Source organism: Saccopteryx bilineata, chromosome 2 (genome assembly GCF_036850765.1).
Source record: "Saccopteryx bilineata isolate mSacBil1 chromosome 2, mSacBil1_pri_phased_curated, whole genome shotgun sequence".
Classification (NCBI taxonomy): domain Eukaryota; kingdom Metazoa; phylum Chordata; class Mammalia; order Chiroptera; family Emballonuridae; genus Saccopteryx; species Saccopteryx bilineata.
This window is the reverse complement of record NC_089491.1, coordinates 304,064,029-304,082,461: the sequence shown is the minus strand read 5'-3', so window position 1 is coordinate 304,082,461 and position 18,433 is coordinate 304,064,029. Positions and strand designations below refer to the sequence as shown.

At 43.7% G+C, this 18,433-nt stretch overlaps 1 protein-coding gene across 6 annotated transcripts in view; it reads left to right on the top strand.

The window, feature by feature from the left end:
* Nucleotides 1–18,433, top strand: part of SRGAP2 (SLIT-ROBO Rho GTPase activating protein 2) — a 274,722-nt gene that overhangs the window by 198,732 nt on the left and 57,557 nt on the right. For 5 of the 6 annotated variants that reach the window (XM_066261520.1, XM_066261522.1, XM_066261523.1 and 2 more), the window contains exons 6-9: nt 5,058–5,273; nt 5,866–5,994; nt 13,284–13,508; nt 17,554–17,655. In XM_066261520.1, the coding sequence (XP_066117617.1) occupies nt 5,058–5,273; nt 5,866–5,994; nt 13,284–13,508; nt 17,554–17,655 (672 nt within the window). The remainder of the gene's footprint in view (nt 1–5,057; nt 5,274–5,865; nt 5,995–13,283; nt 13,509–17,553; nt 17,656–18,433) is intronic. The other variant, XM_066261521.1, reaches the window with a different exon arrangement.

The window sequence follows — 18,433 nt, the reverse complement described above, 5'->3', positions numbered from 1 at the left end:
CTGCTCCTCTGTATCTTCCTCTTCTGTCTGAAGGGCCTTTGATTTCCCTGACTTGGCTTCTGTGCCAGAGGCTGCTTCCCACCACTGCCACTCAGAAAGCAATCCCAGTGAGCATTCTCCTCCATGTATTTTTTCCCCTCATAATGAACAAGCTGGCAAATTTCTAGGCCGTGGCATACATAAGTGGTTTTAATTTTCTGACTGATGACCCAGGAGTCAGCTGTGCCTTTGAAGTCAGAACACACTGTTTCTCAAAGAACTCTGGAAATCTTTGCCTCAGTTGTACTCAGAGGCTGTATCTGGAAAAGCCAGGCAAGCCCCACCCCCCATGCCAGGAAGGAATATCTGTTGGCCACGTGGATTGGCTAAGTAGGAAGACTCAAGGAAACCCTAGAATTAAGAAAGAAAGAAGAGGTGTTGGGGCATGGGGAGTATTAGAGCCCCAGAGGTTTATGCTTCTGAGTACTCCTCTTGATTATAGTCCCCTTGATTTGGTGCAGCAGCGGTCTGCTAGCGAGCCAAGACGGGTATTTAGCACCTTGTCCCTTGAAACAGTGTCAGTTCATAACCCCCCAACTTTGCTTGCTTGTGTCTTCAGCACTAGGCACTAGGGATACAAAGACAAATAAGAGGTGTCCCTGAACTCAAGGCATTTAGTTTTAATAGATGAGACAAAAAGCAGGGAGTAAAATAAATATCTGCATAGAGGAGAAACATGAAGTCAGGCTCTCTGGAGAGATTCTTGAGTTGAATCTTAATTGTCAAGAGCTTTTTTATTCCCTTTCTGTTGCATCCTGTTCTTGTTTCATAATGCAATGTCTTTTCATTTCTCATTGATCTCTCTAGGGATATTATTGATGGATTGTTTTTGAAGTTTTTTTTTTCTGTGTACTTTCTGTTTCCTCTAAATTGCTTGTTTTGTTTTTTCATATTAGTTTTTTTTTTTGTTATTTTTTTTAGACAGACAGGAAGGGAGAGAGATGAGAAGCATCAACTCATAGTTGTGGCACCTTAGTTTTTCATTGATTGCTTTCTTATATGTGCCTTGGCCGAGGTGGAGGGGGGCTCCAGCCAAGCCAGTGATCCTTTGCTCCAACCAGCAACCTTTGCGCTCAAGCCAGCGACCATGGGTCATGTCTATGATCCCACACTCAAGCCAGTGAACCTACGCTCAAGCTGGCAACCTTAGGGTTTTGAACCTGGGTCCTCAGTGTCCCAGTCCAGGGCTCTATTCACTGCACCATGTTAGATATTTTCTTTAAATCTCTGATAATCTTTAGTTGCTTGCTTATATTTTAAAGTAAGGCACTGAAAAGCTGGTTAGAAGTTTGGGGTCAACCAGACCTTTACAGTAGGGTGTCTGACTGAACTCTGCCCTTGGGGAAGACTGGTATTTCTAGATCTTTTATCTTGGATGGTCAGATTCCCCAGGCAGGACACTTTTATGACCTATGTTTTGGGGTCAAGTCGTAAAGAGGCCTAGGTCATCCCTACATAGATTATAGAATTTTCAGTGGATACTTTTGGTTTCAGTACTCCTATCCTCAGCTGAGCCTAGTGTCCCCAGTCCATAGAGTCTCTCTAAGAGTATAAACTTCTAGTCTTCCAATACAGTGGGGGAGGGGAGGGGATCTGGGAATCGAACTGTTCTCAGGTTTTTAATAGTTTCTCTTGTTTTTAGCTCTACCTTTATCCTCATTATCACCAATTCTTCTTTAGGCTTTTGTGATGTAAATCTGGTTGCTTCTTGGCTCTCTAATTCTGGTTTAGGGCTCAGTAATTCAGTTACTGCTTGCCTTCTGCTTTTCATCTTCCACTTTTGTTCTTTTTGTTTTTCTTAATTTATACTAAAAATAATAATAAAACTGTTTTCTATTATTTTAATGAAGTTCAGGGAGGAAGCAGAGCTAAAGACATGAATTCAATATTGTGCTTGTCAGAATAAAGTGAATTTTCTTTATAGAACTTTGTAGATTTATATTTCTGAAAATTTTCCCTAGTTTATATTTGCCTCACTATAGACATTTCTCCAAGTCCTATTTCTTTAGTTGTTTTGATATCACTTATTTAAGCTTCAGCCTTCAGACACTTCCATTTCCCTTGAGTTGGAGGACAGAAGTTATACTTCTCTCCTATTTCCATAGAAGAGAGAGTCAGCATCAATAAGTCATTTGAGCAACAACTTTGATTGTGAAACTACCACTGTCTACGTATTTCTCAACTGTGAAGAAGAGAAAATAACACAAAAGAAGTGGTACTTGTCCTTAGAAACTTATAGTTTCTTAGGGGAGGTACTGTTTTACTCTTTTATGAGAGTTCTTAAAGTTCTTTAGAGGAAAGGAGCAATATAAGTTGTTGATTTTTATTCATGTATTGTCTTGTTGGCACAATTCCTTTGAGCTCTTTTTTGTCTCTTGTGTTTAATCATAGTGTTTTCTATTTATATTTATTATGCGTCTTCCTGAAATAGAAAATCACTTTCTTAGAAATCGTTTGCCTTGGGTTATTCACTCAGGAATTTGAATCCCTTCGTCACATTCAGGTGAAAAGAGAGAAAAGGGAGCTTCCTGTCTACCCTTCTTCACCCAGGATACCAGATGCCTCTCTCTCACTTCTTAGTCAATCTGAAAATCTGGTGAACTATATATTAGAATTACTTAACAAGGGTTTTAACACTCTCAGTATTAAATAGCATTTCTCCTGTGTAGAGAATATACAGAAAAGGTTTTATACTTATGGGAAATGATGTTGGGTTCAAAATAAGGTGAAGCTGATTTAAAACATTCTGCATCCAAAATGAGACATTATTTAAACTCTCATGTACTTAGATTTTGTCAGTGTCCCAATATTCTTGATTCCTTCCTCTAATTCCAGCTGATCCTAAGTTATATTCATAAAGTCCCTCTAACCCAGGATTTGTCGACCTCAGCACCATGGACATTTTGGCCAGATAATTATTTGTTGTGGGGGCAGTCCTGTACATAAGGTGTTTAGTAGCATCCGTGGCTTCTACCTATTAGATGACAGTAACAAGCTGCAAGTTGTGACAATCAAAACTGTCTCTAGACTGGTGGTGGCGCAGTGGTTAAAGCGTCGACCTGGGACACTGTGGTCCCAGGTTCAAAACCCCAAGGTTTCTGGCTTGAGCCCAAGGTTGCTGGCTTGAGCAAGGGGTCACTGGCTTGGCTTGATTCCCTCCCCCCCAAGGCATGTGTGAGAAGCAATCGGTGAACAAGTAAAGTGCCACAACTATGAGTTGATGCTTCTCATCTCTCTCCCTTCCTCTCTCTCTCTCTCTCTCTAAAAAACAAAAAATGTCTCTAGACAGTATCAAATGTCCCCTGGGGACCAAATTAGCCTTCAGTTGAGGCCACTGATCTAACTCAAGTCTATAAATGAAACCAGTTTCTCTTTTCAAGCCTCTCTTGAGTAAACTTAACCTTCTTTTCCAACACATCCAGCTCTGGTCCTATGCAGAGGAGATATATTGGTGCTTAGTGGTTAGGATGGTAGACTCTGTGATCTGACAAACCTGGGTTTGATTCTGCCATTTACTAGCTATGTGACCTTGGATGTGATAATTAATCTTTTTGCATCTCAGTTTTTCCATCTTTATTTTTATCAAATTTATTGAGATGACACTGGTACTGGTAAACAGAATGATTCAGGTTTCAGATGCACAGTTTTACAACACATCACTGTACACTATATTGTGTGTTCACCACCCCAAGTCACATCTTCATCCATCACCATTTATCCCCCCTATACCCTTCTCTACCTCCTCCTACCGTCACTTCATTTGGTAATCACCACACTGTTTGTTCATCTTAAAGGTGGAAATAAGAACATGTCTTTCATAGAGTTGTTGTGAGGATTAAATGAGGTACGCAATAAAGTGCCTGGCACACAGCATGTACTAAGTGGTAGAAATTACTAATGTTATTCCCTTGCTCTCCTCTGTTGTTCAGTTTCCCACCTCCACACGTACATACACGTAACACCCCTCGATCCTATACGTTCTAATTCTCCCTCTCAGAAATCTCATGGTATCAAAAATGACAGCAGTCTTGAACTTCAGCTTGCTTAGTTTATTTTCAAGCATTTTTAATTCTCAGCTAGAAGCTAGAGGAAACAAAGTTATAGCAGGGAGGAGCAGGCACCTTGTGGCTGGAAATAGTATGTTCGGGAAGATTGGAAACAAATGCAAGTCCCAGTTTTCCTGGCCCCCTCATTAAAAAAGAGTTAGATTCCCAGATAGTTGCTCTGGTGGAAAATTGTATCCCTCTCCTTTGTACTATACTTCCTTCCTGTGGCAGCTTCAGGTTTACTTGATGTGAATTTTATTCCTTTTGAGGCCCTTACCTGAATTACTGTGCAGGTTTACAGGCTTCATAGAGTTGTTGTCTAGAATAGATCACAGGATTGCTTCAAGGATGAAATGAGAAAATGCATGTGTAGCACTTGGCACAAAGCCAAGACTATATACTAAGTGCTCAGGAAATGATAGCTGCCATTGCTATTGCTGCTGCTTTTCTAATTGCTGTGAGAGGGGGTGTTTGATCTGCATAAAGCAGGCCAGATGGACCTCCAGGATGCTAGGCCAGTAGAAAGAGGTTTTGGAGCCTTTTTCTCCTGCCCATTTTGTATCTGACAGGTCCAGAAAGTATAGGTTACTCCATAGGCTATGCTGCCCTCTTCAGGGTTTCTAACCAGGCTTTTCTCTGTGGTCTGAGTGGTGGTGCTGTTTCCTGTCTACTTGGCATTGTGAGATGACTAAGTGATAGAAATTACTTGGCCAGTAAATAATACATGATGAAAAATATGAAGTCATTTTAATAATAAGGCCTGTAGGCTCATTGGTTCAGTTTAAATCCGACTTTCCCATGTTTTGGAGTAGTCTTTATAATGTTAAAGTCCACTCCAAACACGAGTTTGTCCCTTCAGGATCTGAAGATACTGCTTCCTGGGGAAGAGGTTCAGCTAAGCCTGTTAGTCTGTAAAACAAAGAATTGACCCCGTTGACTTGACCTCTGGTGTGGGGGCGGCGTGTCTTGCAGGTCATGAAGACTTATCACATGTACAATGCCGACAGCATCAGTGCTCAGAGCAAGCTAAAGGAGGCAGAGAAGCAGGAGGAAAAGCAAATTGGCAAATCGGTAAAGCAAGAGGACCGGCAGACCCCACGCTCCCCTGACTCCTCGTCCAACATCCGCATTGAGGAGAAGCATGTCCGGAGGAGCTCAGTGAAGAAGATTGAGAAGATGAAAGAGAAGGTGTGTGAGCCCCAGCAGCGGTAGGGGCTAGGGAGGAATGTTCTGGAAGTCAGGACTAATAGGACTCTCCCTGTAGGTACAGAACAGAACAGGGAAGCTCTAGCTTCTTTTAGTGCCTAATGACCAAAAGTGAGTCCTTACTGTCTGCCTTAGAAGGAATTCTAGGTATTGGAAGAGCTTGAGCATGTAGTCTCCTGGTTTTTTACCTGTAGCAGATAAATTAGAAACAGTAGATACCTTTCCCAAGCCTGGGAGGGGATTGCAGACCTAGGGTTTGGCTTCAGGTTCAGGTGCTCAAGGTGATATACTAACACCTCCTTCAGGGTAGCCATGCAAGAATGGAGAATGGTATTTACAGAGAGAACCAAAGTGGGACACGCATCTAAAGTAGGGAGCCTCATTAACCTTTCCTGGATTGATCTACATTATGCCCTTGAATCTCATTAAACAGAATTAGAACCCAATTTAAGGAAGATGCGCATAGGGAGTACCAGTACAATTGTGGTTCTTGAATGTACTGTGCTTTCATCTTTTAGAGATCAGTCTCCTCTTTAAAAAAAAAAGTAAAATTGAATTTTTGTTCTCTTTTCAGCGCCAAGCCAAGTACACAGAGAATAAGCTAAAGGCCATTAAAGCCCGGAATGAGTACTTACTGGCTTTGGAGGCAACCAATGCATCTGTCTTCAAGTACTACATCCATGACCTGTCTGACCTTATTGATGTAAGTGCTTAGAGCTGGGGGCTCAGGGGTGCCTCTTTCCTGGTTTGGAGTTCTGGTCAGGTGTTCCCCAGTTCTGCTCAGGCATCTCAGAGCATTTAGAAAACAATTATGAAGACAGTAACCATGATCCACAGGGGCTTGCCATGTACCATGTACCAGGTGAAGCACCTTACACATTATCTCCTTCAGTTCTCACTGGAATCCTGGGAGGAAGGCATTATTTTCTCCATTTTTACAGATTAAATTCACAGCGTTCAGATGACTTACCCAGACTTGGCTACTGAGTGACAGAGGCAAAATTTGTACTTAGGTATAGTTACTAACCCATGTTCTTAACCACTATACTTTCTATCTCCCAGAAAATACTCCAGCTATTTGCATGTAAAAATGAGTGGCAAGAGCTAAAGAATTAGAATCCCACCTGGCCCATACTTCTTAATATGTGGCATCAATGTGATGAGGGAAGCAGGGTGGTAGGCACATGGGGCTTGCATGGGGTAGGCACAAGGGGTAAGTTTTTTTGACTTTGGCCTATGGTCAGCCTTGACCTTACTTCTCCTGCCGCTTCCCCTCAAACCTTATAGTGGTTGAGTCTTGCAATTCCTCCCATCTGCAGACTCCAATCTGGCCCAGTTGCTGAAGTACACTGTTTCTGACCTCTGACCTCTCCCTCCTGTCATTAGAGTGAGGGGCCTGGAACCAGCTGATTTAGCATCAGCATCCTAGTCTCTAGGGCTTCAGGCAGATCCTGGCTAGTCTCCTGTCTGAGGCCTTATGTTTGCCTCTGGCTGTTAGTGAGCAGCAGCTGGGCTTTGCAAGCCAGACCTCTCACATTTGCCTACCTGCATTATTTCTCCACAAACAAACCTGCCACACTTCACAGTATCATGTGGGGTTTTAGTCTAAGATTTGTCTAACTGGCTGGGTAATCTGGGGCTTGTCACTGAACTGTTTTTGGAACTATGCTTTTTCACTCCCCTCCCTGGCCCTTTCCTCTGGGAAACTGAAGAATTGTACTAGACAATTGGTACTTAAATCTGGCATCCATCACAGTTGCTTGGGGAACTTTTTTAAAATACAGATTCCTGTTTCCTTTCAACCAGAGATTTTTTATTTTTGATTCGGTAACTTTCAGCCCCTTACTGTCTTGGCTGTCATTGTCTCACTGGTAAGTGGAATCCTGATCGCTGTTCAGGTACCTCTTTGTTCTCTCTGCTTGTTGATGCCAATCTGAACACTGTCCTTCAGTGGAGGTCAGAGCCCTAAACAGGATCCTTTCTCCTCCCGGATGGCTCCTCACTGGGAGAGAGGCCTGTTCTCAGCGTGAGGAAGAGAATCACTTCTTTCTTGTGCTCAGTGTCTGCTGTTTATCTCACATTTGGTGAAAGGTCAGATTGGGCTGTGCACCACACCTCTTCTACTGGTTTGCTCTTTTCTCTTTCTTTGCCCCCAGGGCAACTTTGTCAGTCACAGCCTTTGCAATCCACAGACCCTCCATCAGATGTTAGTATGTGTTTCAACATCAGTCTCAGAAGCAAGCTATTTTGTACCTTATTCTTCTCATTTAAAAAATGTTAAGAGCCTGTCTTCACAGAATCCCACATGAAGTACCATGGGAAAGAAGCCTACCAGCCTCCTTAGCACTCAGCAGGGCATGGGTCTAGGTTTCTGTGAGCAAGTTCAGCTTGCTAGCATTCCAGGCCACACAGATACTAAAGTTGCTCTTGTTTTATTTTGTTTGATGTTTGTTTTGTGTTTGTTTTTCCTGAGGTAGGACAGATTAATGACCCCTTAAGAAAGGCTGATAACATTTTTCTGCTTTATAAATATATATTTATTTGAGATGAAGCTACGTGCTCAGCAATGGGGTACAAAAGGAATAAAATAATTTTTGCCTTAGAGGTATTCACAGACATACAAACAGGTAATTTCTGTGTAGTAGGCTAAGTGGCCGAACTAGAGAGAAGCACAGGGGGCCCTAGGACAGGGTTTTTCAGACTCCTAGGGGAGTCATAAAATCACTTTCATAGGTTTGATTTTTTTAATGCATAAACTAGACTAAAATAAAATAGGAAAGAAAATGTCAGGGTATACCACACTAGTAAAGTTAACTTTTATTTGATGAAGCTATTAGGTAAGTATGAATGCTCGCGCACCCGTGGACATGTATGTGTGTACATGCCTGTGAGTGTGTGTGACAATTTAAGATATATTTCTTACTGTGAGTTGGAAGTCAAAAAAAAGTTTTGAGAGTTGTTGCACTTAGAACAAAAGATCTCTTAGTCTCTTCTCTAAGCTTCATGATGGCAGGAACCAAGTCTTTACTTTAATACACCCATACATAATGCATACATACAGAGCTAATACCTAGCTGAGAACATAATGTATTCATTGAAAGAAGACAAGAATAGAAGGAAGAGAAAGATGATGGTTATATTTGCAGGAGTTATAATAAATTCATACGCCCTTGTAACCTACATCTCTATCAAGATATAGAATGTTTCTATCACCTTTTCTCTTCCCAATCAATTCCCCTCCCCAAGTTAACTACTGTTCTGAGTTCTTTCACCATAATTTAGTTTTGCCTATTTTAGAACTACACCAAATGGGATTGTATAGTATGTGCTTTTCTGTATCTGGCTTCTTTTGTCCAGTGTGATGTTTTTGAGCTTCGTCTACATTATTGCATGTGTCAGTAGTTTCTTCCTTTTTCTTGCTGCTCTATGGAATAAAAATGGTCAAAAGGATGCTTTGGCAGTGAACCAACAGCACAGGAGTGAGTGGTGAGACTGGTACCTTGGCATTCTGATCTTGACTGTATCCAGAATTTGCTTTAAGACAAGGGATGAATCTTGTTCCATCTATGCCATCTCTGTGATGCCTCCTAGCAGGTTGAAGGTTAGTGCGTCCTGAAGGTATTGAGAATGATTGAGAAGTTTTTTTTGTGAAAGCTGGTATACTGGTACAAGGACTAGCCTTTGCCTCCTTTTTATAATCTAGTGTAAGATTTAAACTTGAACTGTAGCAATCCACGTGAGGCATGTGACATGCACCAGGAAAACCCGACTTCAGACTGAAAGGACATTCTGAACTGACTTGATGGAATCTAAGAACTGGAGGGTCGTTGGAATGTGATACCCTTCCCCCACACTCTTGTGGCTCTTACCCCAGAGCAGATGAGTGAATGAAGAACAGGGCCATTGTCCTCATGCACAGCTGGAGTGTTGTGCATGCTCTGTTCATGGGTAGACAATCTGTGGCACCATATGTACCCAAGTCAGGCATGAAGGACTCAGCTTTATGAATGGGAAATTTTATAGAGGGCACTTATTTTTCTGTTCTGTGTGAACTTGAAGTAGATGTTATGAAACACCACTTTTTTTTCTAGGCCTTCTCTAGAGTCTAAGAGTTTGGATATCAACTGGTAAAGGGTTAGTGAGCTATCAACTCAAGTCATCACACATCTGGATGGGCTATCATTAAATTCTTATAAAGGCCCTGGCTGGTTGGCTCAGTGGTAGAGCGTCGGCCTGGCGTGCAGAGGTCCCGGGTTTGATTCCCGGCCAGGGCACACAGGAGTGGCGCCCATCTGCTTCTCCACCCCTCCCCCTCTCCTTCCTCTCTGTCTCTCTCTTCCCCTCCCGCAGCCGAGGCTCCATTGGAGCAAAGATGGCCCGGGCGCTGGGGATGGCTCCTTGGCCTCCGCCCCAGGCGCTAGAGTGGCTCTGGTCGCAACAGAGCGACACCCCGGAGGGGCAGAGCATCGCCCCCTGGTGGGCAGAGCGTTGCCCCCTGGTGGGCGTGCCGGGTGGATCCTGGTTGGGCGCATGCAGGAGTCTGTCTGACTGTCTCTCCCCGTTTCCAGCTTCAGAAAAATACAAAAAAAAAAAAAACATAAAAATTTGATTTCCCCTGGTAGAGTTTCATCAAACATTTCTGTAACTCAGACACGGCCAAGGTTGCCTAGCGTGGCCACAGAAGTCATCAGAAGCCATAGAAAGTATAATTTGTCCCCGTTGTGAGCAAAATAATGTTTGCCTCAAATCACTGGGATTTTACTGGCAGTAAGGATGAAATACAGGGTGAGGAAAAATCAGGTTTACAGTCGATTGTATGGAAAATAATGCAATAATTAAATAACACAAGAATAAACTTTTGCATACTCACAATTGTAAATCTACTTTTGCCCCACCCTGTATTCCAATCTCTTTTGCCTAACCTTGCCAGAAATTGCTTCTTTGCTAATGCCTTAGTTTCCAGTTGTTCCCTTGAAGCTATGTGGATAGACAAGGCTCTAGAAAACCTATTTTGTATCTCCCTGGTTAGCTGGAAGTGTGAAGAAGCCAAAGGGCATGTTGTGAGTGAGACCCCCACTCACTGACTGGCACAGAGAAGCTATAAAACAGTTATGTAATAGAGGCAGTGGACTGGCCCAAGCAAGCTCCCTGCCTTCCATGGGGCTTACAGGATGAGCAACACAAAAAAGGCTTTAATGGCTACATCTACCCTCTTGACTTAGATTAGTATGCAGCCTAAATGGGTTATTTCCTGAGAGCCTGGAATCTGCACTCCTGGCTTCAGTCAATCCCCCGATGTTTATTAAATGCGTACCATGAGCAAGGCCTAATGGTGAGGGGTTTAAAAATGGACTAAGTCATTGGCCAGATACTCTTTGAAGCATGCCTTCTGATGAGGGTGAAGCGAAATGACAAGTCATAGAATGAGGGAGTGTATTCTGTGTCACCTGAGGGCTGCTGAGGAGTGTGGTTCTGAGTAGAGGCCAAGGTCAGTGCATGCCAGGGTTGCAGGGCTGGCTGGCTTCCTAGAGGTTAGGAATTTGATTTGGATCTTTAAGATTGGGTCCAACTGCAACAGGTGAGAGAAATGGGAAATGCTGGGAGCTGAAGAGCAGAGGTAGTGAATTTGAGGGTATTGATGACTGGAGTTTTTTGTGCCCTCATGGTACCAGTTATTTGTAAGTATATTTCCTGTTATTATTGGCCTTGCAACAACCTGTGAGGCTGGTGTTATCCCCATTTGAGGCTCAGAGATGTTAAGTAGCTTCCTCACAGTCATATAGCTGATTTAAGGCCTATAGTTTTCCAATATGCTACCCTAAACAGAGAGCATGTCATTGGATTAGAGCAGAAGGGTTTGAAGAAGAAACTAGAAGGAGATGATGTCAGGTAGACTGAGAGATTACAATTTGTTCTGACTATTCACCTTACTCATGTTATTTAACTTCACTGAGTCTCCTAGTCTGGGAAATTCAGATAATACCAGCCTCATTGGGATTATTATGAGGATTAAAGTCTAGAATGTACATAAAGCACTTAGCACACTGTCTGGCATATAGTAAGTGCACTTAGTAAATATAGAGGCATTTAAGAAATTTCCAAACTGAGAAAAGTGGTCTTTAATTTAGGGGGGAAAAGATGAAAGCCATTATAGGTTAATCAGCAGGAGAATGAAGCAGACAGTACTGGTGTAAGATGATAAGGGTATGAATTAGGTAGTAGGAATGGAGAGAAAGGGGGAGTTACCAAAAATATGTCCAAGTTTAGAAAGGGCACCCTGCCTCCCTCAAATTCCCCTCTGCACTAAAAAGCTCCACCCCCACCCCACACACTTGCTCAGCCCTGTGGGTAGTGTTACTTCTGTTCATTTGACTTACAGGCTTGGAATGGCTTATGGGTTCAAGGGCAACCTGGCTAGAGCAGTGGGTTTCCCGGAGGAGGAAGGGCCCCTGCACATGGGGCCTCTCAATCAGCTGCTTTTGTCTAGCTTCCATTTGCTCTTCCCTCTCAACTGAATTTAATGTCTTTCCATCTTCTGCTTCTAGTTAAGCTGTAACTGCTGTTCTTCCACTGCAGCCAGGCACCTGCCAGAGCCTGTTGGCACTGAACCCAGAGCCCGCCTGACAGGCACTCTGTTGCTGAGCTTCTTGTCAGATGCTGGGAGGAGGCACATCATGTGCTTTCTTCCCCAATAGTGGTTGCTCCCAGTGTGATCATGATGAAGGCGAAAGGCTGGGGGAAGAGTTAATTTGATGCCTGCATATGGAATGAGGTGACAGTCGGGCAGATGGTCTGACTCTGTCCATGGATTCTTTTCTGATGTGTTTTCTCAGGTTTTCGATCTCAAAGCTGCTTAAGCAATAGAGGAGATAATGGATGACCAAGAAATTAGGATTCTGGGTCCTGGGGAGGGAAGGGAAAGATTGTCATAGAGTTACAAAATGCCATTTGCTGAAGAGGGCCTGAGGGATTACATTTCGTCCAAGTATTTTCAGACTTTTTCTCTTAACAGAATTTTCTTTGAACCAAACCTTACATAGAATCCCAATTTATTAAACAGAAAAAGAGCAGAGCAGGTTTGGTTGAAGAAGGGATAGGAGGCTCCAAGTCCTACTAGTTGGGCTGCCCTTTATCCCTTCTCAGGGTACCCAAGGAGGCTCTGGCACAGAACTGCAGAGCTCTGGTCTGTAGCTTGAAAACCACTGACCTGGCCACATCTGCTCAGGGAGGGGAGTGGCTTTTCCAAGGTTTCCAGTGCTTTTTTTATACTATTGCCTCTTCCATACTCATTTTGTTTATTTGTTTGTTTTTCAAACACTTAGTGAATTTTTCCACTAAGACTTACGTTTAGAAAGTTTTGGCCTGATAAATGCTATTTCTATAGGGCAGGAGCTTTAGTGCAGAAATCTTAGTCTGCAGCTAAGGCCTGTTTTAAAACGTTGGAGTTGGTGAGGAGTGACGACCAACAGCACCCCAGTTTCCTCTTCTCCCACCAAGAGCTCTGAGTTTGTGTAATTAACTGTTCTTGCAACGCTTCTAACTTCTGAACTCTGAATGTAGAAATGGCCTGGCTTGGTTGGTATTTAGTAATTTAACCACAGTATCTCTCAGGGAGTGGCAGGCTATATTTTTGTTTTTGAATTTTGTTATAGTGATATCCCCAAAGAAACCCAAATATATAAGAGGATTACCTTTTAACTTTCAGCTCTTCTCAGGTTTACTGAATAGCACTGTATAGTGCATGATTAAATAATTTTATTTTGGCTAATTGAATCCTCTTTCTTCTAACCACCTCACAGTCCTAAGGTGTGTTTTACCATTGAAATGGAAGTCAAGAACTGAGAGATCTCATCCAAGTCTTAGAAGTCAGAATGTCAGCCTTCCTGCTGAGTCAGTTTCATTGACATAGTCAGATCTGCTCTGGGGGCCAATCCCCTTTCTGCCAAGCTTCAGGCCTGTCCAGTGTTTGCTCATGTTCTCTCCTTTCCACAGCAGTGTTGTGACTTAGGCTACCACGCTAGCCTGAACCGGGCGCTACGCACCTTCCTCTCTGCTGAGTTGAATCTGGAGCAATCGAAGCATGAGGGTCTGGATGCCATCGAGAATGCCGTAGAAAACTTGGATGCCACCAGTGACAAACAGCGTCTCATGGAGATGTACAATAATGTCTTCTGCCCACCTATGAAGTTTGAGTTCCAGCCCCACATGGGAGACATGGTGAGGCCCTCTTCCCCTGTCCATACTCCCCAAGGGGCTTGAGTTCTATTGTGTCTAGATTCACTCCACTAAGGCCACGTTATTCTGGGGATTGTGAGGCCTGGAGCTTCCTGTCAGGTAATGAGCTTCCACTCATTCAGTAAAAAGCTCCTGAGTGCCTTCTGTCCACTAGGCTTGACCGTAGACATTGGGGATTAGAGCCCTCAGGGAGCTCACAGTGTGGGATGTTGGGAGAGAATTAGAAGTATGACAGAAAGGAACACCCAAAGGAACCAACAGGATCAAAGGAGGTGACAGACATCAAATGTGTTCTAAAAACTACTAACAGTTTGGAACGGTGAAAGGAAAAGAGAGAGAGGGCTTCCAGTGGTAAGGTTGGAAGAAGTGAGAGCTGAGATGGGGCCAGATTCTAAAGGCTCTATGGGGAGGGAGGGCTAATCAGAGTAATGATGTGATCATTTGTCAGAGTTCTAAAGGATCTTATTCTTCTAGGCTTAGAAGATTGCCATAAAAGGTATAGTTTTGCTTGGGTATTGAACAGGAAAGAATGTGTATCTAGCCTGACCTGTGGTGGCGCAGTGGATAAAGTGTCGACCTGGAAATGCTGAGGTTGCCGGTTCGAAACCCTGGGCTTACCTGGTCAAGGCACATATGGGAGTTGATGCTTCCAGCTCCTCCCCCCACCCTCTCCTCTCTAAAAATGAATGAATGAATGAATAAATAAATAAATAAATAAAAAAGAATGTGTATCTACAGAAAGGATAGGAACTAAGATACTACTCTGAAGGCCTGTGCTGGTTGCCCAGGTGGGGGAGCATGAACATGAGAACCCTGTTTTGGATTTTTCACCTTCAGTGACTAAAACAAGAAGGGCCTAAAAAAAACTAGTGAGAGAAAAGAGAAGCTTCTTGGTTTCCATTACTGTGAATCTTTTGGTTCCACTGCTGGTGGTTGTGCATACAAATCAGAGTGTGTGATTTATACCTTATACCTGTGGGTAGGAGCCACCATTTAATCTACTATTTAACACAGAAGGAAGATATATAGACTTACATAATAAAAGCTTAGGGTGGAACCTTCAGGTGTGGCTGGACTGAGGAGTGGGAATTTTATCAGGATTCAGTTTTTCTCTGTTTCATGCATACTGTGTTTTTTAAAATTAATTTTAATGGGTACATAAATAAATTGATAAAACAGGGTACATATGTTCAGAGAAATCATCTCCAGGTTATTTTGAGATTTGATTATGTTGCATTCCCATCACCCAAAGTCCAATTGTTTTCCGTCACCTTCTAACTGGTTTTCTCTGTGCCCCTCCCCATACTGCCATACTGTGTTTTGACCCTATTCTCAAATAGGCTCTTATCCTGTGGGTGCAAGATGACTCTATTCCAGCCTTATCTTCTAGATTGAAATTCAGTGGAAAGACTATCTATCTGCTTACCTCTTAGAAGCTTCCACAAAAGTCTCACTGTGTCTCCTTGGTTCTGATTGGATGTCTTGCTTATCCCTGAGTCAATTAATGTGTCTGGGTATCTGCAGTCAGCTGATTGGCTTATGCCTAGGTCACATATGTCATCCCCTTGTTGAGGAGAGCCCCCATCCAAAGCACATGGCCTGAGTTGTAGAGTTGGAGGTCTCCTGGAGGGAAGACATGCCAAAGTTCCAGAAGGAGGGATGGATGCTAGGTGACCAAACAACAGTGTCCCCACAGTAACAGATTGGTGCTTCCATTAAAATGAACACCCAGACCTCTTTAGTAAGCTCTGTTCCAGAATGATAAAGGTTGCAGTGTAACCAGAGGATTTGCTGTCATCAATAGGCCACTGTGAGAGTGGGACGTTTCTGTCTCAAAGACAAAAATGTGGAGATGATATCTTTCCTCTCCTTTTTGGGGAAAACTAAGCCATTTCCAGTTTGTTTGCATTGCTGTGGTTTAGGAAATGTCAGTGTCTGAACAGATGGGGAAGTGAGATGGCAGAACATGCAATTAGAGTAGGGGAAGGAGTGTCACCAAACCCCAGGAAGCTCCATTCCTCACCTGCCCTGGCTTCTTGCCTTCCATGCCCCTTCTCCAGCTGTCACTGAGATTTCTTCCCAAAAATCAGTGAAACTTGGGGACTAGCTAAGTGTAGTGATACATTTTCTGGTGTTGACTGAGTTGCATTCCGAGCCAAACAGCTTGTCTCCATAAAGGGGGAATCCAAATGCTGGGTGCTCAGGCTCCCTCCGAGCCCTGTCAGAGCCTCATTTCCATACTCCGGAGCACAGCTGGAATATATTACCTTGCACCCCGGTAGCAGACCACTGCCAAAGCATGCATCAGCAGCCCTGCTGCTTCTTAAAGGAACAGGCATGGAGGTGTTTTTTTTCTCCATGATTCCTTCCTGCTTGGTCTGGATTACTTTAAAAATCAATAGTTTACTCTTTTGCCTAGGTCTTCCCTGTTTGTGATGTAGCTGGTCAGTGGCTGGTCAGTGGCTTAGGCAGGGGCCAGGGCCAGCCGTAGATCTTACAAAGGTTCTGCATTCCTATCTAGCCTTTTTCTGAGTGGACAATAAAAAGAAGCACAGACGAGTCTTGATCCCTGAAGCCAGTCTATCCCCTTCAGTGTGGGTTGTCTGTAGACTATAGAGGCATCAAGAGGGAGCTGCTTGGAAGTCTTTGAACTAGGGCCAAAGTTCAAGTGGCATTTTGACCGGAAGCCCTGAAATTGACCAAGGCCCCACACTGAGTGGTATTTTGGGGTGCCCAGCACATGTATTGATGCCAAGCATTCTCAGATGTACTAGGAGGAGGTGCTTGGCTCTACTCTTGGTGCCCTCAGGGACTGGTGGGGCTATGGATGCCTGACTGGTGACATCAGACAGCCAGAGAGTTTCACTCTTGGCGCTAACCCATCCTGGCCACTGAGCTTTCTCCATTGTGTCTGCTTATCCCAGAGCCAGAGTGAAGTTGCTCTCTTCAGATCTGAGAACTGGCTCAGGTCAGCCTCTCAATTGGGGGAGGAGGTCAAGTTAGTTGGGAGCTTAAAAGCCAATGGAGGAAAAGGTCAAGTCCCAGCCCCCTCCATTTGAAGAGAGGTTTTGTCTTTTCAAGCAAGAAAATGGTCTGTGGGCATGTGGATGTGCCCACTCATTGCTAGAGAAGAAAGGCTACTTCTATCCAGATGTGTCTCCACAGATGAGAGGCTAAGGGACACATGGTAGCAAAGTGACAGGAGCTGCCTCCATGTGGGTCCTTTCTCCCAATCTGCCAGCCTTCTGTTCCTAATCTGTCATCCTGAGGACTGGATGAACTCATGTCCATGCCATAACCATGGCATCAGGAGACAGTGGCTCAACCATTCCTTCACACAGGAGAGAGCTCACTGACAGTGATCCTTGGGGGAAGGGTGGACTTTCCTCCCACACTTCCAGTGAAGACTTAGTGTAAAATGATGGCTTTAAGAAAATGGCAAGTTTCACCAAATTCCATGCCCTTTGCAGCCCTTTACTATAGCATGGGAACTTGTTCCTGGCTTTATACTTTCTCTAATTGAGTCAGAGCTCTCATGCCTGGCCCAGATTTATAAACACATGCTGACTGCCAACAGCGGCAAGTTAGCCTCCTGACCCACTTCTCTCCTGCTTTCACTCTGCTGTACAAAGCAGGGTGGAGGGGAGGGGGGCAAAGAGGTGGCTACTTGGACCTCTAGCAGGAAATACTCCCTGTGCCAAAGCATTGTGTATCTGGAGCTGGGGCTGCCCAAGGCAGTCTTCTCTGGTCTAACTGGCTTCCACGGAGCCACAGACCCTGCGTAGACCTGCCGCTAATAAGCACCAATTTAGAGATGGTCTTTCCAAATGGGTTCCATTCTTATTCTTTTCTTGTACTATTTCATCCTGGAAGAGATCCACACGCTGTGGCTTTGTATTTTGTTTTAACATAAAAAGTATGAGCCTTAGAGCTTGAATACATGTAGTTTTATTAGCAGTGATAGGACTCTGGAACTGCCAAAAGTATGGTGTCCTCTTCCTGAACTGCTATTACTTGCTTCTGGCAGGCCTCCCAGCTCTGTGCCCAGCAGCCTGTTCAGAGTGAGCTGGTACAGAGATGCCAACAACTGCAGTCTCGCTTATCTACCTTGAAGATTGAGAATGAAGAGGTAAGTTTTCTGTTTAAGCCACCTTCTGAGTTTCCCTGTTGAACTTCTTGTTGCCGCCTATCTGGGAGCGGTGGAAGGAGCATGCAGAGAATGTCCGGGCTGCTGCAAACACTTCCTAGCCAAATGTAGGCTTGGATTTCCCCTCTCTGCTACATCCTGCCCTTGAACTCCAGGAAGTTTCTCTTGCATTGCCAAAGGTTGTACTCTATTTTGAGCCTTTCCAAAATGCTTTATTTCTCTCTACACATTTAATCAAAATGGCACTTGGCAGCTGAGTGAACAATATTGTGTCTCTGAAGCCACCCCCTCCTGCCTGGCTTTTTCTAGCATTTTTAAACAAACAGAGGCTTTTGACTTTGATGCTTCAAAATCCTTTCTCTGTCCCTTATAAAAAGGTGACTTTCTCCTTGGTTTAGAAAAGGGTGACTTTCTCCTGGGCCCAGTGTATTTGCTTTCAACAACCACTTTATAAGGGCACTGATTGCTGAACAGAGCTCCTTTATTTTGAGCTCACATAACTTCTTACCTGACATCTTAGTAAGTCTTACTTTTCCCAGGAAGATTAGGAAGGACTGGTGTTGGGTCATTTAGTGTGCAAATGGGGAAACAAATTCACCGATTTGCTGAATATCATAAAACAGAACCTGAGGCATTACAAGATCACACCATGGTCATCACACATCTTTAGCTCTTTATATGATGGGGTTGGTTTGAATTTGTTCTCTCTATTTCCCTTTACATTTTTATTTTAGCCAAGAGCTAATATTAAATTTTAAAA